At 36.4% G+C, this 25,285-nt stretch overlaps 2 protein-coding genes across 2 annotated transcripts; both read right to left on the bottom strand.

Moving 5' to 3' along the window:
- Positions 1–588: 588 nt before the first annotated feature.
- LOC105059654 (uncharacterized) lies at positions 589–1,239 on the bottom strand. Its single transcript, XM_010943033.4, has one exon. It carries the CDS (start codon positions 1,202–1,204, stop codon positions 809–811), a length of 396 nt encoding a protein of 131 aa, XP_010941335.1. The 5' UTR covers positions 1,205–1,239; the 3' UTR covers positions 589–808.
- Positions 1,240–4,852: 3,613 nt separating this feature from the next.
- LOC105059653 (transcription factor ABORTED MICROSPORES) lies at positions 4,853–7,554 on the bottom strand. The gene is made up of 8 exons (XM_029268628.2): positions 7,451–7,554; positions 7,129–7,311; positions 6,960–7,032; positions 6,757–6,834; positions 5,831–6,511; positions 5,431–5,730; positions 5,160–5,336; positions 4,853–5,068 (listed from the first exon to the last, which is right to left on the bottom strand). Exons 1-8 carry the CDS (start codon positions 7,552–7,554, stop codon positions 4,853–4,855), a joined length of 1,812 nt encoding a protein of 603 aa, XP_029124461.1.
- Positions 7,555–25,285: the final 17,731 nt, after the last annotated feature.

The following is a 25,285-nucleotide window of genomic DNA, read 5'->3' as shown; positions in this document are numbered from 1 at the left end:
CTACTGGAGTTTTAGAAACCCCATACCCTGCATATCAAACCTCAGAATTTATTCAGAATGATGCTGGAGTCGACTTCCACGCAAACCAAAATTAGTGGGAAGCTTTGCTTTAATATTTTGCAACAGATAATCTATTTTTTGATGCCTTGAGACAACTAATTAAGAATCAACTCTACAAAGTTAATGCAAAAATTCTCTCTTTTAGATTGAGCTGAAAGAGAAACGTCATAGGGCCACAGAATTATATATACTTCCTTATACATCTCAATATCATGGTAGCCGTTGCCAACTTCAAATGCTCATAAGGAGGGAACACACGGCACATTCAGAAATTTCGATTGATTTAAATTAAGCTAGAATCATTCAGCAAAGAGACCCCTCTTGGAAGGCATCAAAAACCCAATTCAAACAACCATTTTGTTTCTTTGGAAATTGATCCCGGCACCAAATAAATAAAGCTCTCTAACATCTACTCATAAACTCTAACAAATCTCGTGCGTCGACAAGCCTATTCTATGATTTAAATCCTTTTGCCGGATGCAAAAATAAAAATGAAGTAAATTGATCCTAGTTTTATCACTTTCCCAATTTTGGCATTTGCATGGCTACCATATCGCATGCAATATCCTACGTGCATGAGAAGAGAAAGAAACAACGAAATTAAAACGGATTGACAAACCATATTATTACACAAAATATATACATGTTTCGAACTGGAGTTGAGAAGATACTCCATCAACTCTCTTATACATACCGAAATTAGAAAAAAAAGATTCCAACATAACCCATTCCAAAAGATTACATATCTCTATTTCCCTCCTCTGCTCCTCTTCTGGCGACTGCCACGCTCTTCTCCATCGATCAGCTTCTCGGCGCGACCGCTTTCGTCGTCGATCAAGGCGGTGGCCGCATAGAGATCGGCGATCAGACGGTACCGCGGCCACCGCCGCCGCGGAGCCCCACCAATCTCGTGCTCCTCGTCGTCGTCGGCCTCTGCCACCATCGCCATCGCCGGAGGCCGCGTACTGACGGATCGAGGAGATGAAGAAGACGCGAACGAGGACGAGGAGGAGAGGGTTCGCCGGACGGCGGAGTCGCCGCTGCTCCCGCTGAGCTGGACGAGCTGCTCCGCCGCCGCCACCTCGATCGCCGTGAAGAAATCTGGAAGCGGAGGGATTGGAATTGCGGGAACGGCTTCTTCCATCGTCTCCCCTCTCTTTCGTGGAGTCGGGGTTTTGTGGGGACCCCCTTTTATAGGTGATACCAAGGATTGGGAACCGACTTGGTGACGGTCAGGTGTCTCGCGGATGATTTTAAAGTATGTGTCGGTCTCGATTTGTCGGCGGGGATCGTAAGCTTGATTAGTACCGGTCACGAATCGACACGTAGAGAATTTTGGTGTTCATACGATATACCGGAGGGGGATGAGCTGATACCGTGGGCTTGGTGATACAATATAAAGTTAGAAGGCTACATTAGAGGGACATATTTTGTGAGATGGGAAAGGTGGTGGTTTTATGCAATACAGCGGCTTCTCCTTTATAGTATTAAAGTAGAGAATCATCAAGCAGCTGACGTGCCCAAGGGATAAGAAACCCTTTTTTTTTTTTTTGTTTTTTTGGTTCTGAGGGGATAGGGCTGGAAATTTGATTAAAAAATGATCTCGGCGTGAGTACCATGCACGTTGGGATATTATGAATGCGGGGTTAATTTGGGCTTCCAGGCAGAATAAGTTGGGTTTGGTCAGCCGATATGGAGATTTAACCATATTTCATTTATTTACTTGTTTTTTTGAAGGGAGACCCGGGAAAATTTCATCCCTTTTTTTTTTTCAGGGGCGTGATAGCATTGACCAAGTACATATCATGGTTCTGGCCATCCTTTTTGTTTTGAATGCGCTTCTCTTCTACGAGGGAGGATTTGAATGTAAGATAGATTTGGTCCCAATCAAAACCAAAATAAATAAGATGCTTATTAAAATTTAATTAATTTTTTTAAAAAAAAATAAATTTGATAGAATAGAATTTCAATATTAAAATAGGATCGACATTGTATTTCTGAGGATTGAAACAATATCGATGGAATAGAAATGAAACTCTCTCAAATTAAATAAGTAGAGTGAGATTCACTCTATTTCATTCTCATCTCATTTGAGAGCCTAATTTTTCTAACAAAATATATTCTTAATTCTTCATACATTGATGTGCACATACGTTCTCACTAGAGAGAACTAAAGCTACTCATTTCTGTGCATCGGTGCTTTGACAAATAAAAGGAAAATCGTAATTGATTATTTTTTAGAAAGAATGGATAGCCATGAGTTCTGACCAATAATTTCTTACCATAAATAAACTAAAATTTTAGACTTTCAACCAAAAAATGACATGTGGAATAATTTAAAGTGTGAAGAATGATAGACCTGTTGGACTTTACAACCCATGGGAGTTAAATTTCTCTTTCGTTTCCAAAAGCAGGGAAGGTTTACCAAGTTGAATACGCAAACAAGAGCAAGTGTCACGAAATGGGCAAGAAAAAAAATCAACGACGGAAGAGATACGCACCTTTACGAGCAACATCTTTTGCTGTTTAGAATAAGGCCGTACCCAAAATGGTATGAGTAGGAAAGAAGGTTATAATTTTATTCTATTATTTTGCTGGAATAGGTTTATATCATAGAATAATAGAAAGTTATCTCCTCCAATTATATTTTGATATTTATCCATTTTAACATTCTGAAAAAGAAAAGGTAGAATATAGAATGCGGATTATTATGAAATTCAATGTATACTAAATGCTTGCATTTTTGCTTCTAATAAAATATACAAAATTTCTATTTCACGGAATAAGTTTTATCCATCAAAATTTATATGGATAAATTTTTTCTATCCCTCTAGGAATTATTCTGCAACCAAATTCTAAGCAAGAATGTTTCAAATGTTTCAAGAAAAGTCAAAGACAAAGCATCAAGATCTTTGTGGGATTTTATTAGAGGAATATATCATTACACCAGTTGCAACCCTGTCCTTCAGTCCACAAAAAAACAAAAAAAAAGGGAGGAAAAAAAAAATACAAGTGACAACGTGGACGTTGCACCACCATGCATGCACCTCAGGAGCGGGGCAGTGGTGCAGCCGGCCAACGGGTGGGGAGGTAGAGGATGTGGTGGGTGCAAGTGGTTTTTCTTGGCTGTTGGATGGTTAATTGAGTTATTGATGAAATGATGAATGGTGGTGGAGTTGGTTGTAGGACATTATATATGGACTAAGTCACAATTGGATGGTTCTAGCTAGTTGCCTTTTTTTAAAAAAATAAAAATAAAAAAGTTACAATTCGTTGATTCTATTCATTTTTTTTTTTTCTTTTCCTCCATTCGGGCCCATGGGAGGGTTTAATGAGTGGGCGTGGAGGTAGCTGCAGCAGATCATGGACTAAGTCGCAATTGTTTGCTTCTATTTCTATATTTCCTCTGAAAAAAATGTTACAATTGATTGCTTCTATTCATTTTGCTCAAAGAAATGCTGTTATTCATTCCTTTCCCTCTCCATTGTGCCTTCTGTTTGTGGATGTGTTTGTTTCTACGTTCAATTGTTTGATGAAAAGGGGAGGTATTATCATCTGATATATTTATTTATAATTTATAAGTTACAGGACTTGTTACAAGGATTGTAACATGGGGTCTAAACGTGGCCTTAATAACCAAGCCAACTTAATTGAGAACCCAAGAGACACATACATGTGGTCCCCCAAAAGGTTAGAGGTGATGTGACTTCATGTGGAGCTTTGCCACTGGTTTGCTCTTCTGTTTGTCTTCTATTCTCTTCACTTCTAGAAAGTTATAGAGGATAAATTAATCATATATAACTTGCTGGAACATTTCTGGGATGCCGCTACCGGGATTTGAATCATATCATGGATCTCATGAGAATGGAAAGGATCACAAACTGGCCAAAGTACAAATAGTAAGCTTAGAGGCATTCAACTTATAGTATTATGAACGGTAGAATGCATAAATACGGATAAATCTGCATGTATATAGGATGTTACACCAATATTTGCCTTTGAAGTTGGAACGTACAACAAACATCACGAATCTTTATATTAGCAAGTGTTATGAGCCAAGATCAGTGTAGATAAACATTGGAGAATGGCTACTGATAGACTTACGCCTTGCATGCCATAGATATTGCTGTCACACCTAGAACCCCAGAAAACTATATTAAAACAACGAATACAAATATATACAACTTCCTGCATCACGGCAAGGAATTGGATTGGCATTGGACTAGAGATCTCCAGATCATAACGAGAACTTGGTCCTTTTCCAAACCTTTCTCCTTTCCTTCCACCACTAGTCATCCCATTCCATCTTATATATATTACACCCTCTTTGCTACCTCCCTGCTGGTTTTCTCATTGAGTTTTCACGTATGGAATCGATTACCACACAGGATGGCAACCAAAATATCGTTGTTTGTACGAGTCCTACAGATTATATCTCATATGGAACAAATTAAAATCACAAGGGTACGGCACAAAAGAGATAGCATCCATCTACGGAAAGCTGCATCAAGGACTGATTGGAGAAAATCCATAGTCCCAATCGTCAAAGAATCTTCGTACTAAAAAACAACCATTTGTAAAGTGAACGAGACAATGTGAACAATTTGCCAAATAAAAAAAAAAAGGAATTGCATGAAACTGTAACTTTATTTCACCTTATTCTCAACTGGCAACGAACGGAAACATCCAAGCAAAGTCCAACACGCACTAGTTTATCATATTACCAACCATGCAGCAATGAAAGGAAAAGAGAATGAAGTAGATTCTTAGCCTTCACTTGGATTATTATGAGTCATGGCTGCTGCTGGTGGTAGTGAAGGTGGTGGTGGTGGTGGGAGTTGAGTTGGTGATGCTGGTGGCAATGGTTGCCGTGGTGGTGGTGGTGATAGTCGCCGCCACCGTTCGCCTTCACTTGTCCATGCTCCGGCCACCCTGCATTCGGATCACGCGTTACTTCGAGCAATGAATTCCTCACCTGCTCTGCTTGCACCACTTCATTATCCCTTCTCTGAAGCATGCTACCATCTTAAGTTAGTTTTGATCAAAAGGACTTATTTAAAAGTCTAGGACTAAGCTTGTTATCATGAAATGGTCCATACCTCCACTCTGAAAATGTTCAACACAAGGGTTCTGAATTTGGTTACATTGGCATTGGTCACTTCCAGGCCTAAGGAGCTCATGGCTTCCATCAGCCTGGCAAATCCTCCCTGCTTGTACTCACATAAGACCCTTAGAAAGAACTCATTGCCCTCCACCGGCCTCACCTCCACTTGTGGCTACTCATGCAAACACAAAATCCAGAAGCTTAGAGAATACTACAATTAACAAGTGATTATAGAGAGCTAGAGCAAGTTAAATAAATAAAGGCACCTCCATCTGGTTCCCCTTGTCGTCGTGGCCTGGGTCCTGACTTTGTTTCATCGGGTTACTGCTATCAGTGGCGATCATCCTCGAGGTTTTCAGACAATCATCATGCTCCAATCCTTGGTTCATCATTCCATTCTGATTGGGAATCTCCATTTGGCAGTTGCTGTTGTTATTGCTTCCATTCTGCTTACCATCATCATCCTCTGGATTCGTTTCTTCAAGCTCATCCTGAAGGTCCTTCACTTGCCTTTGTAACTCCATGACATATTCTATCGCATCACCAAGTATTGAAGCCCTATCCATCTAGCCATAATTGAAAAGATACATATTTATAAGAGAAACAATGAGTTCACAAAATTTTTGTTAAGATTTAGAAGAAGATCAGGAGAAGAAGGGTAGCAACCTTAGTGATCTTTGGAACCAATGATCGTAAAGCATAAAGCCGGTCATTGAGCTTCTTCCTCCTCTTCCTCTCTGCAACCAGATTCTTGGAGTGGTGCCGCTTGCCGGACCTGCCTACGGCCCGGTGATCTTCATCTTCATCCACCTGCTCACTGCCCTCCGACCCCGAATCGGCCCTCCCAGCAGCCTCCATCTTAATGGACTCCTTGTCATGCCCAGCCACCTCCCGAGACACCGCAGACTCTGCAACCGAGTGCAAATTGTGTGCAGTTGTCACATATGATTGCTGGAATGCTGTAGCAATGTCCGCAGCCACGCTGTTGTCGATGGTCGAACCAAGCGGCGCAGGTGGAGGCTTGTTGGAGAGGTATGAGTCCGCTGTCGATCCGTCGAAGAAGATGTCGGTGTTCTTAGGCCCAGAGAACAGGCTCAGGGGAGAGCCGTAGAGCCGAGACTGGTCGGAGGGGTCCCATGGAAGGTTTGGAGGGTTGATGGCCATCGGCTGTGGAGGGATCCATGGCTGGAGGTCATCTGCGGAGGTGGTGAGGTTGCTGTTCTGACCTTGTTGGGGGTTTATTGGGTCTCCACTATTGTTGGCTATGTTCATGGCTTCAGCTTGTTCATAGGGGGTGCTAGTGCACTGAGACATGACAAACTCTATGGTTTGTGGGTCTTCAGCCATCTGGTTGACAAATTATTCCTTGGTGATTTCATAAACTCAAGCATCTCCGTGTACCATTCCAGGTGTTTAAATACGAGAAAAGAAGAGCACGCAAAGATCTTTACGTTTGGTTTCGAAAACAGTTATGTATTTGTTTTTAGGTCATTCAAATGGTGTGAGCTCTAAAAATAATAGCCATGACGTTAGAAACTTGATTAGAAGAGTAGCAAAGAAGAGGTTGGAGAGAAGTAGGAGAAATGCTTTACGTGTTTTGAAACAAACAGCTCAACAAGCCCACCCGGCAAGGGAACCAAGGCCCTTGTTTTTGCTCCAACAGTTTCCTCCTGATAAATTTCAGTAAAAAAGTATATGAGAACTCAACCACCTTCTTATATTATTCTGAGAAACTTGAGAAATAGATACAAGAAGTTAACACTTTAAGAGGTTGGGATGACCACTGAGAAATTACATGTGAGAAAGTGGAATCCGGCAGTTTAGTTTGCCATATAGGATGTTTCGTTATCAAAGCCTGTGCTCGTAGCCTATATATAGAAGATCAGAGAGAGCTCTTGCCAATAAAAGATTTAGAGAGTCAAAGATAGGACTAGAAGACTAGTGAATCAAGGGATTGAGGATACCCTGAAGAGGAATCCAAGGGAATGGAAGAAGGGAGCTCTTCTAAAGCATCACAAATCCTTGTCCTTGGGTGTCGAAACATCACATCCCTGCATGGCAATTTTGAAGCAGAAACCGAAGTGAATAGTGCTCCTCCATTCTGAGCTTCAGCTCCAGAGCAACAGCAGCCCATCCACTCTAAAAATCTATCACACATGAGATGTATATATAATTTAAAGGAGGTAAATAAACATCATCACCTAGAACACCATATCTCAAGGAATTCTTTTTAAAATTGTTAGTGATCATTTCTTATCAAAATAGACAATGGAACAAATATACTACCTTTGATCTTGAGACAACGTCCACAGGATGCAGTAATCCCAGCCATTTGTTCCCACAAGGGACCTCAGACCTTCTACCATGGTGCTTTGTGGCAAGGTCTTCATGTCTCCTCTTACAACGACCTTATGCCTCCGGTCACCTTAAAGAACCAGAGATAAATTAGATTAATTATAACTTGTTATCACTGGAGAGATGTAATTAGAAGAATGTGTGCTGTTTGTTGGTAGGATATGGATGTCAGGGGGAGAGAGGTAATAAATATCAAAAGCCTGCAGGTGCTAAACTATAATTAGCTGCAGAATCTTTTCGGAACAGGGGAGGAGAGATCTGTCAGAAGAATATCACACACTCCTAGTAAAAAAAAAAAAAAAAAGAAACTCTCTCTCTCTCTCTCTCTCTCTTCGTGACCTCTTTGACTGTACTATGAGTATAATAATGGAAGGAAGAGGGAAAGGAAGGGATGGTGAGGAGGACAGAATCAGCTGATAGCTATAGGTAACTGCAGCATCATTTGAGGGACCAGGGAACAGCATCAAACCACACCATGTGTTCTCCTCTGAAGGAGCCCGAGTTTCCTATAAAAAGGACTGGCAGAGAAGGACTAGGTGATGGTGATGGTGATGGTGATGATGATGATACGATGATATGATGAAAAATGGAGAGAACCACATGATTATTTATGCTTTGGAGGTTGTTATGGTTAGGTGAATTGCAATGAAGGTGTGATTGTGGATGTGCTCTCTCTCTAAAAGGTTAGGTGATTTGCTTTTCTATTCTGTTAGGAGAAGGAATCTTGGAGTTTCCAACGTACTATGGTGGTCCAATAGGATATTATAGGACCAATTCAATCATAAAAGCAACATGGCCAAACATAAACAAAAAAGAGGTATAATTTTTATTTAGACTAAATCCATCCTGAGTTGATGGACCAATCCAATCATGAAGTAACACGTACGTGCATATATTGCTTTTTCTTTTCATCCGACATTGTGTGTTTTGCTTCACGGTTTGAACTAGTTAAATCAATGGCCACTCAAAGAAAGAGGGGGGGGGTGGGGAGCTATGGCTATGTTACTTTCTGGTGGGACTGATCTAACATCTGACCAGTGAATCTAATCCAAAAGGTCTAAGGTTTATAATTTCTTTGGGGAGAGTTTAAGATTGTTAATTGTATTTGCCTCTGTATGTGTGTGTGGATAAATTTGGATAAGATCGATCAGATTTTAGGCTCAAATCCGTTTAGTTTAAAGCCGGACAATGAAGATCCTATACATCAAGCGATCAAAAAATATATCTAATTTAATTTTATTTAGACTATTCAATTTTTAATTAACCGATGCATAGATTACAAATCTCCAAATCATATATTTTTTTATGTACAAACAGTTTTGAGATAGTAGATTATATTCAATGATTTGAATCATTGATATAGGATCCTTATTATTAGTACTGCAAATCTCACCTGACTCTTTAATGGAGCATGCCTCCTTTTAATTTATAGATCATTTAAGATGATCCACATTTTGATGTGTTTGCTGAAGTGAAATGGATTTACCTCCAAGTTTGTAATATATATATATATATATATATATATATATATACACACACACACACACACATACACACACACACACATATATATATATAGACACACACACACACACACACATATATATATATATATATATATATGCAAGCAATAATACTATCATACACTCATGGAATTTGAAAAATTTCATTGATTTGCAAACCTTGCAAGCTGCAATGCCATGTGCTACTCATAATTGAGGCCTCCAATATAAATCCAACTCTATTATCATGCATAAGTCACGTACACAAAGCTTATTTTTTTTGATGAGTACAGATGTTATGGCATCATGGAGAGGGAAATTACCAACATGTTTTAAAAGGAATAAATGATTTAAAAAATAATTTAATGATGAATGTTTCATAAAAAACTATGTATATATGCATTTTCTCATAGCTATGTTATGATAGATGAAACAAATGCTGCAAATTGTTCACCCAGAAAGGACATAGAGACAATATCTTGATTTCTTTGTCCTTAATTAAGGTGCAAATCTTAAAACATTAATTATTGTATCTAAGTATAACTTATTAGCTAGATTAGTTAAAAAATTTATTATACAGTTATGTAAATAACTGACATTAATTCTTTATTGTTTTCCAAAATTACAAAAATGACAATAAAATGTGTAAAAATTGGGTTATGAGAGACAAAAATTATAGTTCTCTTCATTTGATCTCTTGGCTTTTAAGGGACCACTTGTTGTTGAAATTTTTTTGGGGAGGGTATGGCACTTTATTAGAGATACGTGGTCCACACGATTAAATGATGTCATCATTACATTCTAAAATAAAGGTCAAAACTTGTTTTGTCACATCATGAAGTATACATTTGATCCAAAAGTTATGGCATTTGTAGTTATGCGGACATTTAATTGCAAATCTATTAATGCTTTTGTTGCTGCTACGAATCGGATAGTTTAGATGGCTATATTGATCTCCGTTCCTGCATATATGAGATATTTTTCACTTCGAGTTAGGCTGTCTTGAACTACTTAGGCCTTGGCTATTTTGAATCTCATGATTTTACCTTTTAAAAGGTACTTTATGAGGAGAGAAGATCTCATTCCATATAAACTACAGTCCTCTTTAACTTATAATCGATGTGGGATTAAAGGTACCTTCTTTCCGCAATGGTAGCCCCCCAATTAAAGGAGACCCTATATGTATAGGTAGGAGGTTTGCCCTTTCTTTAATGCCATTCTGTTGCCATCAGGGGTCAGATCGTTCAGACAGTTGGATTGATCTCCATTTTCGTATGCGTGAGATATTGTACGCTTTGGCTTAGCTTATGTTGAGCCACTTAGGCTTTGGCCATTTTGAACCTCACGATTTTGTCCTTTAAAAAGCATCTCACGGGGAAGAGAAGATCATGTTCTATATAAACCAAAATCTCCCTTGACTTACAACTGATATGAGATTAAAGATGCCTCCCTCCTGCAACAGCTTTTATTTATGCTTTGTTCACAATTATAGATTTGTCAATACTCCATATAGAATGGTTTTAGGAATCCAAAATTTGAGATTATGAAAGATTTGTTGTTCAAGTTAATTGGGCTACCACAGTAGAGTGGGGACCAAAACAATTTTCTCCACTTCAAACCCTTCTCCCCAGTGCATCTTACAACTGATGTCTTGCTTTTTTGGAGCATTTTTGCCAATGGGCCACAACGATTTTACGGTAATAGTTTCAGGGTTGTGAAACATTAATGCAGCCTGATCATTGTGGTTTTCTACATTACTCTTCTACTGCTCTCAAATTCTCTTCTTTATATTCGCTCTCTTCGTTGCTCTTAGATGCCACTCTTCTTGAAGGGGATGTTGCTGACTCTTGTACAACCCACCATTGATGGAAGCCCAAGAGAATTTGTTGCAGCTAATTTGTTCAATAAAACTTCGTTATCAATATCAGTCTCACCTTGTTCCTGAATTGTCTATATGCGTTATTAATAGCAGATTATGTAAGTACTTTTGGTAGTTTTGTGGTTGTTAGCTGGAACACAATTTTACCCATAATTATTATCCCAACCATTTGGTATTGGTTTTATGGTTGTAAAAGGGAATAGATCCTTAAATATATTACTCAAGATAATACAAAATTATATGCGGCTTTCTGTCTTATTTTGTTCCTTTTTTTGACAGTAAATAATCCCAAGAAAAGTGGATCTACATTAAACGAGACATTTTGCTTGGTCTTCTTTATCCAATAGAAAATTCCAAAGTGCAAGTTTATTGGAGTCACTTCTTCGTTGGATCTGAATGATTTAGATGTAAGAAGTGTAAGTTTCCAACACATGATTTTCACCTGTTACTAGATCTGCTCTCTTTACCCTGTAATTTAGTTGTTTGAATTTGATGGAAAGGGTTTGGATGAATGTGGACATACTGTTGATAGTTTGATCTTAGGATATCGCCACTATACTTTCGTTGTTTAGTCTCTTAATTTTGCTTTCATGATTCATAGAAAATTAAATAGGTGCTATCGAGTTATGGCAGCCACAGGGAACTTAATTCCCAACTAAAATTTACTGGTAGTTTTTATATGGTATAGGTGCTGCATGTGCTTTGAATGGGATATGAGATTTGCCTCTCTAGAAAGTTGAACAGTTGTAATCAGTTTTACAACAAATCCAGTAGTTAAAGACTCCATTTTTATCCTTCAAATTAACAGTCTCGATCTACATGGTTGAGAACAAATTAAGCTGTGGAACTTGCCACGATATATTGATGTTTCCAACTCTGATCTTGTTGGTTCCTCAGTTTTTTATATAGCAGGTTCCACGCCACATGTAGACGCTGTCTCCAAAAGCTTTGGACAAAGAGTTAGTAGCATGGTCGAGTCCTTTGCACCGGGTGCAACTACATAACAGCATTGCTTTTGTGAGCTTAGTTTCCAAATCGGTTGCATCAGGGGAAAGGGATGACGTCTTCTTTTTTGGCCGTCAAAATCACCATCCCTGTTCTTATTGGTTCCTTTCTGCCTTACCTACTCATGTAGATTTGACCATGTAAGCTTAATAAAGTGCTTGCAAGAGAAATATATGTGAACGAGAAATCTTTTCTTAGTTTTGGTCCTCAAAGTCGTTTTCTTTGGTCTCCTCTGAGATTTCTTGTAATGAAGTGAGCCATATATGTGGGGCGTGTTTTGTTGCTATTTGGTCTTCAATTGGATCCTGTAACGAATCATGGAATAACGTCCACTCAAAAGTTGGTGGAGGTGTCTGTTCAGGGATTGTGGGATATGGTTCTGGAAGTTTCCAGTATTAGCTAGATTAGGACACGTAACAATAGGCTAAAGCAATCAAAAAGAGACAACGAAGATATCAAAACATGCTCGGAATTAAACCAACTTCTCATTGCTGTTAAAAAGGAGACTAAACGATTTAAAAAAAAAAAAAAAAAAAAACCTGTATTTTAAAGCAACAACATATTCACCTCACTCTCGCAGACATTTGTTTGCTTGAATTCTAAAATTTGGTATCAGATCATCACATTATCAATAAAAAGGCTATTAAGCTTGTACATGAATAGAATGAAATTAAAAAATATATATTATCTATAAGTTGGCTCCAAGTTGTATCCTCACAATACCCAACCCAGATATCCTTCATTTTTGCCTATGTGAAAATTCATTTATCCAAAAGATCAATGTTACAATACTTTTTTTTTATTTTATAATTAAAAATATGCAAATTTCATGTAATACTCTTCATCTATTCATGAGTAAATATTCATTGAAATGATGATATCATATCAAATTTATAATAAATTAATAAAAATTTTTATATTTCATCAATTATCATAAAAATTTTTATATTTCATCAATTATCGTATATTTTATCGATTTTTGTGAATAATATCTTATATTATTTTTTATTTTATTAATTTTTAATTTTTAATTAATTTATTATAACGATGTTGTGATATTACCATTGCAACAAATATTTACTCTCTATTCATGCATGCCACGTCCATATATAATTCTATGCGTACATGTTCAAAAGCAGCGGTTGGTAAGTAGTAAGACGCACTAGTAAAATTTCTCCTGAAAGTTACTGCGGGTGAGAAGAATCTAGAAAAATTTACATAAGAACCCTTTTTTTTTGTTGGTAATACATATATATATATTTTGGTAATACATCAAGAACCCACTTCAAACTACCTTCTATAAGCCCCCACACTTCCTTCTCTTCTCCCGACGCTGCTCTCCACACCGCCTCTTCTCGCGACCGCAGCTGGCGCCGTCGATCCGGGTGGTGGCCGCATAGAGATCGTCGATCAAACGATAACGCGGCCTCCTCCGCCGCGAGGCTCCACCAATCTCATCCTCGTCCTCGTCGTCCTCGGCCATCGCAACCGAGTGCAAATTGCGTGCAGCAATCACATAAGAACCAAGCGGTGCAGGTGGAGGCTTTTTGGAGAAATATGAGTCCGCTGTCGATCCATCGAAGAAGATGTCGGTGTTCTTAGGCCCAGGGAACAGGCTCAGGGCAGAGTCATAGAGCCGAGACTGGTCAGAGGAGGTTTGGAGGGCCGACGGCCATCGGCTGTGGAGGTTTGGAGGGCCGACGGCCATCGGCTGTGGAGGGATCCAGGGCTGGAGGTCATCAGTGGAGGTGGTGAGGTTGCTGTTCTGATCTTGTTGGTGGTTTATTGGGTCTCCACTATTGTTAGCTGTGTTCATGGCTTCAGCTTGTTCATACGGGGTGCTACTGCACTGAGACATGACAAACTCTATGGTTGGTGGGTCTTCAGCCATCTGGTTGACAAATTATTCCTTGGTGATTTCATAAGGTATTTAAAAACGAGAATAGAAGAGCACGCAAAGATCATTACGTTTGGTTTTGAAAACAGTTATGTATTCGTTTTTAGGTCATTCAAATGGTATGAGCTCTAAAAATAATAGCCATGACATTAGAAACTTGATAAGAAGAGTAGTAGAGAAGAGGTTGGAGAGAAGTAGGAGAAATGCTTTACGTGTTTGGAAACGAACAGCTCAACAAGCCCAGCCGGCACGGGAAGCAAGGCCCTTGTTTTTGCTGCAACAGTTTCCTGCTGATAAATTTCAATAAAAAAGTATATGAGAACTCAACCACCTTCTTATATTATTCTAGTAAACTTGAGAAATAGATACAAGAAGTTAACACTTTAAGATCGAGGTTGGGATGAGTACTGAGAAATTACATGTGAAATTACATGTGAGCGTTTTGTACCAAAAAAAAAGAAATTGCATGTGAGATAGTGGAATCCGGCAGTCTAGTTTGCCATATGGGATGGTTTGTTATCAAAGCCTGTGCTCGCAGCCAATATATAGAAGATAAGAGAGAGCTCTTGCCAATAAAAGATTTAGAGAGTCAGAGATAGGACTTGAAGACTAGTGAATGAAGAGATTGAGGATACCCTGAAGAGGAATCCAAGGGAATGGAAGAAGGGAGCTCTTCTAAAGCATCACAAATCCTTGTCCTTGGGTGTCGAAACATCACATCTCTGCATGGCAATGTTGAAGCAGAAACAGAAGTGAATAGTGCTCCTCCATTCTGAGCTTCAGCTTCAGAGCAACAGCAGCCCATCCACTCTAAAAATCTATCACACATGACATGTATATATAATTTTAAGGAGGTAAATAAACATCATAACCTAGAACACCATATCTCAAGGAATTCTTTTAAAATTGTTAGTGATCATTTCATATCAAAATAGATAGTGGAACAAATATACCACCTTTGATCTTGAGACAATTTCCATAGAATGCAGTAGTCCTAGCCATTTGTTCCCACAAGGGACCTCAGACCTACCATGCATGGTGCTCTGTGGCAAGGCCTTCATATCCTTATGCCTCCAGTTACTTTAAAGAACCAGAGATAAATTAGATAAATTATAACTTGTTATCACTAGAAAGATGTAATTAGAAGAGTGCGTGTTGTTTGTTGGTAGGATATGGATGTCAGGGGAGAGAGGTAATAAATATCAAAAGCCTGCATGTGCTGAACTATAATTAGTAGCAGAATCCTTTCGGAACAGGGGAGGAGAGATCTGTCAGAAGAATATCACACCCTCCTACTAAAAAAAAAACTCCCTCCCTCTCTCTCTCTCTCTCTCTTCATGACCTCTTTGACTGTACTATGAGTATCATAATAATGGAAGGAAGAGGGAAAGGAAGGGATGGTGAGGAGGGCAGAATCAGCTGATGGCTATAGGTAACTGCAGCATCATTTGAGAGGTAAGGGAACAGCATCAAACCACACCATGTGTTCTCCTCTGAATGAGCCCAAGTTTCCTATAAAAGGGTCTGGCAGAGAGAGTACTAGGTTATGGTGATGACGATACGATGAAAAATGGAGTGAACCACATGATTATATATATGCTTTGGAGGTTGTTATGGTTAGGTGAATTGCAATGAAGGCGTGAAGGTTAGGTAATTTGCTTTTCTGTTCTGTTAAGAAAAGATATCTTGGAGTTCCCAACGTACTATGGTGGTCCCATCGGGAACAAAAATCATATGCGGCGAGCAATATAAAAGATCATATGGGCGGACTTCACGGTGTGCCATGTATTTTTGAATATTAATTTTAAAATATAAATTTAAAAATTAAAAAAAATTATTGATGAAGTTATTAATTTTATGATTAAAATATTTTTTTCTTCATTCTTAATATATAATAATACATACTATATGATCATATGATATACACTAAATATATAACTAGGTAATATATACTATAAGCTTTTTTGATACATATCCAGTAACGATCCAATACACACTTACCTATGCTAAATTGATATATAGTTTATCAAACTTAGTATGCACCAATAAAAAGTATACGACTAATTGATGCATATCTAGCATAATATTCATCCAACATTCCAATACACACCTTTAGATAAAGCGATACATTATTTTCAAAATATAGTATTTATCAGTATACAGTATATGAGCAAATGATACACACTAGATAGCTTATTTATATATACTATAAGCTTTTTTAATACATACCCAGCAATGACCCAATATACACCTCGAGGTCCTTTCTCCTCTTCTAAATATCTCTTCTTTCTTAAGATCTTTGTATCTAAAAATTTACAAAAATTGTATATCATTTTACCTAGAGATATATATTAGGATATCGAATAAATATTTTGCTAGGTATGTATATCAACTGACAATATATTATATATTAGTGAATACTAAGTTTGATAAATTATATATCAATTTATCTATAGGTATGTATTAGATTGTTACTGGTTGTGTATCAAGAAAACTTCCACTATATATCAATAAGCCGTCTAGTATGCATTATTTTCCGATGTATTATGTATTGATGAATGCTATATTTTGAAAACGATGCATCACTTCATCTAAAGTGTGTATTGGAATATTGGATGAATATTTTGGTAGATGTGTATCAATTAGTTTTTACTCTGTATTAATGAAACTAAATTCAATAACTATGTATCAATTTAGCTGTAGGTGTGTATTAGATCGTTGCTGTATGTATATCAAAAAAGTTTACAGTGTATATTACCTGATTATATATTTAGTGTGTATTATATGATCATATAGTATGTATCGCTATGTGCTGAAAACGATGAAGAAAGAGAGTAGTTTAATCACGAGACTAATAACTCCATCAATAGAAAAAGTCTTTGACTTTTAGACTCATACTTTAAGATTACTATAAGAGACATATGGCACATTGTGAAGCCCACCCCATATAATGTTTTATAGTGCCCACCCCATATGATTTTTATTCTCCGATGGGAGTAAATATTTGTTGCAATAGTGATACTACATCAACAAGCCAATGAGAACGCTTGCATTTCATCGATTGCTATGTATTTCATCGAATCTCGTGATGATACCCACACTGTCCCATCGATTCTTAATTTTTGATTGATTTGTTTAAATTGGACATGGTATCACCATTGCAACGAATATTTGCTTGTCCGATGGGATACATTAGCCTATTATAATTTAAAATTATTAGTTTTATTAGATCCACTATATTGCTGGACCAATCCAACTATAAAGCAACACGCGGCCAAATATGAACAAAAAAGAAGGGTAATTTTTAGCGAGACTAAATCGTCCAACCATGAAGCAACATGTACAAGCACATGTATATTATTATTTCTTTTCATCAATCATTATGTATTGCTTCACGTTCGAACTAGTTATTGTTACTTTCTGAACGGACTGGTCTAACATTTAAATAGTGGATCTAGTCTAAAAGATCTAAGATATATTTTTTAGAAAAGAGTTTAAGATTGTTAATTGTATGTATCTATGTGTATTTTTTAACATCTAATTCAATTTGTTTAGACTATTCAATTTTTGACTATTTAATGTACATAGATAAAAAATCTCTACATCATATAATTTTTGTGTGCGAATAATTTTAAGATAATAGATCACATTTAGTAGTTTAGATCATTGATATAAAATTTTTATTATAGAATTTTAATCTGATGGAATCTGAGTCCAAATCCAATCAATCTTATTTTAATCTGACTTTATGTGTGCACGTGTGCGGGCCACTCAAGGAAGAGAATTGCAGCTGAGCCGTCCAAATACGTATCATGTGAATAGAAAAGAAAATGTGAGGGGTTTGGATGGACGTACCGTGTCGGAAGGCGTCAGGGTCTGACCATTTTCTGTCTTAGTGCCTAATTTGGGCAAGCCAACCGACATCCAGAATGCACCTACAATGTGAAGCTGATAATGGACGACCCAATAAACTTGTTGGCTAGTAATTAAGATGGGCTTGGTTTGGCCTTGAAGTGGCCTAAAATCTAATGCTTATACACCGTTCAGGAGTCTACTTGAGGCAGGGATTGGCCGAGTGCAGAAATGGCTCTTTGATACCAAAACTCGTTGGAGTGGCGAAATCACATAGGTCGAGTTCGACATTAGATATGTGTAATAGAAATATAGGATGTCGTTGTGAAGAGGAGTTAGAAGGAAATTTTGAGCTCACATATACTAAGATACTCTGTCATATGCCCTTTAATTTTATGATCTTAGTTTTTCATCTTCTTTGGTTTTATCAAAAGTACGTGAATGTTGTTGTTTGACAAAGAATCTTTTGGGTTAGAATATGTTTAATTATATAGATTTTAAAACGCACAAATTATTTCTATACAATGTAGATGATAGGATTTTTTTATGGGTAAACATGTGTAGCTGTCTCAATTAATGCAATATGCGGCAAAAGATCCCTATTGTATGTTTTGTTCCTTTCACATTAATACAATCTTCAGATATTTGAATGAACTAGTTAATTGAGGAAGGTTTTATTTTGAAATCTTAATTAAGAAAATGTTATTTCTTCCGAAGTTGTTTGGGCGAGATTTCGTCACGACCTAATGAATTAACACCCCTAAATTAATAAATTGCACGCTATGTCTACTTGATGCTATTGGATTCATACAATTTTGTACAACAAGGATGATGCAGTTTGGATCGTTGTAATGATGTATAGTTTTGGCAGAAGGCAATAGTAATAAACCTTGAAACTAAAGAAACTCTAGTGTATGTGGTTTGAAATAAGTGTGCACACGCAAATATAGATATGCACAGATGGATGGTGTGATTGATTTTGGCAGGATACTTTTATATATTATTTTATTATAAAAAAATTTAAAATATTATATATTATTTTTTTATATATTTTACTTTTTTTTCTTCTTCTTTCAGTCCATGCTTTCTTCCTGTCCTCTTCTCTCTTTCCCATGCTACATCTGCTCCCTTCTGCCGACCCATGGCTTCTTCGCACCTCTGTCTTTCCCTATCCCGATCCTGCGGCCGACAGTTTCTTCGTACCCTCGCAGTCGACAGCTTTTCCGTACCCCTATTTTTGCAGTCGATAGCTTCTTCGTGTGCCCCCACCCCCACACCGCTCGCAACTGCTCTACGCTCCTCCCCCCGTAGCCAGCACCTTTTTCGGGCCCTCACCCCCCTACTAGGTAGCACCAACAGTTGTTCTGCGCTCCTCTCTACTGCGGCTCGAGGCTACTTCACACCCCCCCACCCCCCATGGCTTCTCCACGATGCCTCCGCTGCCCCCCACTCTTGGAGCCTGCGGCTCCTCTGCATTCCCCCACCCAACAGTCTGGAGACACTAGCGCCCCCTCCCCTCCAATAGATTTTGGAAAAAAAATTTTTTAAAAAAAATTAATTATATTATAAAATAATTTTAATTTTTAAAATATTTATCATACAAACTATGCATATAAATATTTCATCTTATTGAAATTTGAATGATCAATATTTAATTCAACGATCAGGAATAGATAAAAAATTAAAAAAATTTAAAAAAAATTTAAAAACACCATAATAAAATTTTATTTTGATCTTACGAAGAAACAATGTAATTATATAATTATATACGGTTTTAAAAATTAAATATTAATGATCAAAGAAACATGTGTTAGATTTCGGTCAAAGAAAGAGTTGGGTGTTGTTTTTTTCTTTTAATGTGATCCTCTGCAGTGCAAAATTCGCACCTCAAGATGCTGTTGGATTCATGTAGAATATAATAGATCCAACAGTCCACGTAAAAGCTCCCTTTTTAAAGTTTTTTTTTTTAGCATTTTAAAAACCTTTAATGATCCTCATTAAAATAAAATTAATGATCCTTCTCCTGTCTTCTCCGGTTAAAATAAATTTAATGACCCTTCTCCGTATGCTTCTCCTCTCCTCTCCAGATAATCCAATAGTCCTGCCAGCGCTTCTCCTCTAATCGCCGCTCCCTTCCTGGCCGGTCTCACCCCTCTCCCACGAGTGCGATACTGACTCCCATGTTCATAAACTTCTCTTCCAACCGCCTCGGTGACTCTGGTCGCGGTGGATCCGACCGTCCTCCCCATCCCAGACCCCACCATACCGCCACCTCCACCAGCGTTGACAGGCCTAAGCCTCTCCGCCCATGGCTGGCAGTAGTCGTCCCACGTCCTCGCACTCCCAGCGTCGATCGTGTCAGAAGAATGGTCGGATCCTCTGGAGAGGAGAGGAAAAGTATGAAAAGAATGGTCATTAAATTTATTTTAATTGGAGAGGAGAGGAGAAGGATTACTAAATTTATTTTAATGAGGGCCATTAAAAGCTTTTAAAAGAAAATCTTTATGTGAACCATTGGATTCACAACATTCCATGTGGATCCAATCAGCCCCATCTTCTTCACCTTTTTCATGTCCTTTCTCTTTTCCATGCAAAACAGAGGTTCATCAATATTTGATTGTCGACTCTCTAATCCTGTCATAGATGTCTCTGCTTATTCTTTGAATAATTAAAAAATACATCTAAACTATTAAAAAAAATCCCATAATATATTGTGTTGAGGAGGTATTGTTGGTGTTGGTGTTGGTGTTGGGCGGTTGGAAGGGGGGGTTTGGGTTGCAAGGAAGCCTTTTGAGGAGGTGGCCGGTGGAAGATAAGCAAAGGCAGGATCTCGGTGACGGTGATGGTGGTGGCCGGAGGAGAAAGAGATCGACGATTGTAGTGGTGGCGGGGTTGTGGACCCCCCCGTCCCCGCTGGATGCCCACTTCTCGCCCACTTGTTGAAGCCTTGAAGGGTAGTTACTACTTCCAGGCAGAACAAAGAACTCCCTTCCAATAATACTTAAATTGCACAAATCACAGGATGCAAAGCTGGTAAAAGGCTAAAAGCCACCTTAAAAATCCCAATATTATAATTAAAAATCCAATATTATAATATTCAGATTTTTGATATTACAATTAAAAATTTTAATATGATAATCATCTGGCTTTGAGATATGTGAAGATGAATGAATAATTTAGATTTTATACAGAAGGATGAATAATCTAAATTATCTATACGGTCGTTTTGAGATATGTGCGGTTAGAAAAATAATCTAGGTCATCCATTGTCACTTTGAGATTTGTGCAAGTGGATAGATGGACCTAGTTATGTATTGATCTTTTTGACGTACGTGCAGATGGATAAATAAAGAAGTTTGAAATGTTTTAAGATAAGTGAGATAAATAATTTAATTATAAATTTGTACGAAAAAAAATAGTTTTTAACACTATCATTATCATCGATGATCTTTTTAAGGACAATTTGATCATGTATAATTTTAAATTATCATGTACTCATCATGGAGATGAATGGTAGGATTAATTTGGAGTAATTTGCAAATTTGAAAGATTTGTTTAAATTTTTTAAAAATTATCTTTAAAATTGGTCATAGCTGAGTAATGTTTCTATAAATTTATTTTAAAAAAAATATCTGCGATCATGGAAGGAAGCTGGCCGCTTGCCGCGTCGCAGAGGAAAGCCAGAGCCGCCGCCGTCACCCGTCCCGAGCGAGTTGTGCGGGACACGCCGTGTGGCAAAACTTGGGGGTGGCGTGGGTGCCTTCGCACCCTCGTATGCATGGGATGTCGCTGTCCGGGCTCTTGCAGCGCACAACTCCCACGGGCTCACAGTGATGACACGTGTCTCGCCCACTGGGGCCGGTGACTACGAGGACTTCGAAATCCCATGCCGTTTGAAAAGCTCTGGATTCCCTATAAACAGTTATTTATTTATTTATTGATGAAGATGAACAGTCATTTATTGGAAGCCAAAGCACGATATGCGAGCGGATCCTTCGGCTGTGAATGCATGACGTAACCTCAATCTTTATCTCTTTATCGAGAGAGAGAGTACCAGCCTTATCTGCTCGTCTAACTTATCTCAGGATTTATAAGATTGAAGTTAATCTATTATGAAAAAATAAATTTCATATCAGATTATTTTATTTAAAATAAAAATAATAAAATAATTATTAAATTTTATATTTATTTTTGAAAAAAAATAAATATTATAAAATGATGATATTTGATAAATTTTTAAATAATGATAATTCATACTTAATAAAAATAGTCTCAATAGATGATAATAAAAGAGATGCAGAATGAGATATTGATGATAATAAAAATATGAAGAAAATTAAATTTATTCAACAAAGAGCTTTTATAAAAAAAACTAAGATGCAGATAGCATTATGTAAAGACTATATAATTACTGTCATTATGTAAAAGCTAATTGAAAATGATAATACAATTTTAATATTAAAAAATTATTTTATATTGATGGATATTTTATAAATTTGATCATATTCTTATATAAGATTGTCTCTAACCAACGAGGATGAAAGTAGTATGGATATTATCTGTCTGGATCTATTTTTATATCTGAATTAATCCGAATATGAACAAAAATTTGAGTATCCAACTAATATCCATATCCATATTCGTCAAAAAAAAAAAGAATATGGATGTAGATAAACAACTATTCGATTCATATCCGAATATCCGAATCTACATATAATCTTATATAATTTTATATAATATTTATTAATTTTTAATAAAAATATATAATCATATAAACACCTTATTAACTTGATTTATCATCTATTTAGTATTATCTTTGATTCTATAGTCATAAAATTTAATTGTCTTAATTATATCCATAACTATATCTATACTTTCAGTACCTGAATTACATCCATATACGTTTAAAATAAATACGGATATAAATTTTTATATCTAAATAATATTCATATCCATATTTATATTTATCAAATAAAATAAATATAGATATGAATATACTGGTATCCGATCCATATCCAATCCAATTTTAGCCATTTTAACCAAATATAATAATCTTTTTCTAGTATCATTTACTAGAATATTTTTTCCACCAAATAGATATAATAAAAATTATTTTATTTCATAATTATTTTTTTAAATAAATAATTTTTAAAAATTTATCAGATTATCTCGTAACCTAACATATTCTAACCAAATGAACCCTCAAAGTGTATATTGCTACTACATTTATGCCACTTAATTTACCTCCTTTCAAGAGCAACATTTTGGTATCGTGGAACATATAGAGGAAATCTAGAGTTATGATCATTAAAATGGTATGACCTTCTTGTGATGGTTTTGGAGACATTTTCTTATGTTGTATATACTAATAATGGGAATTAAAATAATGGTTATATGATCTAGCCACTATTAATTTCATTACAATGGCAGTTATTTAACATGTATTGGTTAATATTCTACTATTCATCAGAATTAATATAGAAAGGAGGGATAAGTAAGAGGAAATGATATTTCATTGGTTGATAATGACGAAAGGATTTTAAATGACACTTAAGCAGGTCTGTTTGGTTATTACAGCTTTTTTCATTGGTTTAATATGCGGACATTGAACTTAAACTATCTATGCTCTCTCTCTCTGGAACAGAAAATTAGAAATGGAACAATGAGTACTCTGACTGTCAATGTAGGATGAGGTGTGATGGCACAAAAGCAAAAAGAAAGGCAGGCTATGGAAGGGTTGCCATCGGCAAGGAGGCCGTGGCAAATCAGCTTCTTTAGGACCATATAAATATATGAGCAATTTTTTATGCACGCACCATCTAGTAATATTGAGATATATAATACATTTAGATGTGATAAATATTTAATATCGTTCATTTTTTTTCTCTAATTTTCAGTGACAAAAATATCCTTCTCTTCATAAAACAAAGAACGAACAGTATTATTATTTTCTTATGCCTTGTATGACTTTCTATAAATATATATGACGTCCTAAATGATATATATGACTTCTGACTTTCTGATATCTTATGTGGCTTTCTGTTAATATATATAATATCCTTAACAATGTATTTGATTTTTTATGAATATATATGACATCCTCAATAATATGACTTCCTAATAAAAACTCATATAAGACATCAGGAAGTCATATATATTATTAAAGATATCATATATATTCACAAGAAGACATATATATTATTTAGGATATCATATATATTGACAGGAAGTCATATAAGATCTTAAAAAGTCATATATATTGTTCAGGATGTCATATATATTCATAGAAAGTCATATATATTCACAAGAAGTCATGTAAGGCATTAGGAAGTTATATATATTATTTAAAATATCATGTATATTCACAGAAAATCATATATATTATTTAGGATATCATATATATTTATAAAAAGTCATATGAGGCATTAAGAAGTTATATATATTGTTCAGGATATCATAAATACATCGAAAATGATATATATGATTCAGATGCTATACATATTCATAGAAAATCATACAAGGCATCAGGAAGTAATAATATTATTGTTGTTATACAGAGGAAAGAATATTTTCGTTACTGAAAATTGAAAAAAGAAAAAACTAAGCGACATTAAATATCTATCCCATTATTAAGTACACTACATGCTTCAATGTAATTGAGCGTTGTGCTCCATGTTAATTTTATTGCACTGCACGTGGTGCACAAAAATTTTCTCATAGATATAATAAATGAAAAGAAAAATTGCATGACCACAACCTTTTTCTTATATTTAATGCAGTGACCTTCTGCCTATGGTCCTATCACAATGTGTCTTTTAAAGATTCCCCTAATTCTACTAAAAAAAAAAAGATTCCCCTAATCGTTGCATAAGTTTTATGGGGAAGAAATCCAACTTTGTCCTAATTTTTTCTTTGATGATCAAACATGGTAGGAATTATTTGAAGGCTCGAGTCAATCGATCTTCTGAAGGCATAAGTGGTTGGCGCATCCACCATATTTCTAAAACAAAGATCTTCTGAAGGCTTTAAATATTCAGAAAGGTCTAGATCTGTCCATGTACTGTTCATATGTTAATGTTGGTAAATTTATTGTGAAAGTAATAATGTAAATTTTTTGTAAGTCTATGGCTTGTGTATCTTGATTTATTTGGCTATCTTTTCCAATTTTTGAATTGAAAGTAAAACAGGGAATCTTGTGTAGTTGTAGTAAGAGCTCATGGATAATTGAGCAGACACTTTTCACATTCCATATCTTGGTTGCCTAGTGGTTGTAGATTCCAGTTAAAAAGGATTCTGACAGATTCATTGTAAGGTTAATTTTTAAAGATTTTAGGAATCTGTTCTTTGCTGATCAAAATATCTGGTCAAAAATTGTGGTCAGTTCCTGCTTAGTAGCCATCGATTTATCTATCTGCAATAGTCACCTTATAGTGACCATTGATGGAAAGCCTTAAGCAATGATTCTTCTGGATGGAGTCGAAGAGAGGATAAATGAAATGAATGTTTATATTGTGAAATGGGTCAGTTGTTCAAGTTCATAGAAGAGCCTTGCCAACCAAAACCGAGAAGTTTAAGAAGAACCTTCATTTAGGATTAGGAGTTGACAAACATAGATAGTGTGCTTTTGGGAG

This window comes from Elaeis guineensis, chromosome 16 (assembly GCF_000442705.2).
Source record: "Elaeis guineensis isolate ETL-2024a chromosome 16, EG11, whole genome shotgun sequence".
Taxonomy (NCBI): Eukaryota; Viridiplantae; Streptophyta; class Magnoliopsida; order Arecales; family Arecaceae; genus Elaeis; species Elaeis guineensis.
Note: the sequence above shows the minus strand (reverse complement) of the source record. Positions and strands in the feature narration are given on the sequence as shown.

What these genes read in the sequence shown, in the direction of transcription:
- LOC105059653 (XM_029268628.2), bottom strand. Translation starts at nt 7,554, where the DNA reads ATGAAGACCTTGCCACAAAGCACCATGGTAGAAGGTCTGAGGTCCCTT. An exon ending in CCCTTGGATTCCTCTTCAGG is followed by an intron (nt 7,033 to 7,128) that starts GTATCCTCAATC and finishes TTCTATATATAG; the next exon opens with GCTACGAGCACAGGCTTTGA. An exon ending in TGGTTCCAAAGATCACTAAG is followed by an intron (nt 5,731 to 5,830) that starts GTTGCTACCCTT and finishes AATTATGGCTAG; the next exon opens with ATGGATAGGGCTTCAATACT.
- LOC105059654 (XM_010943033.4), bottom strand. Translation starts at nt 1,204, where the DNA reads ATGGAAGAAGCCGTTCCCGCAATTCCAATCCCTCCGCTTCCAGATTTC.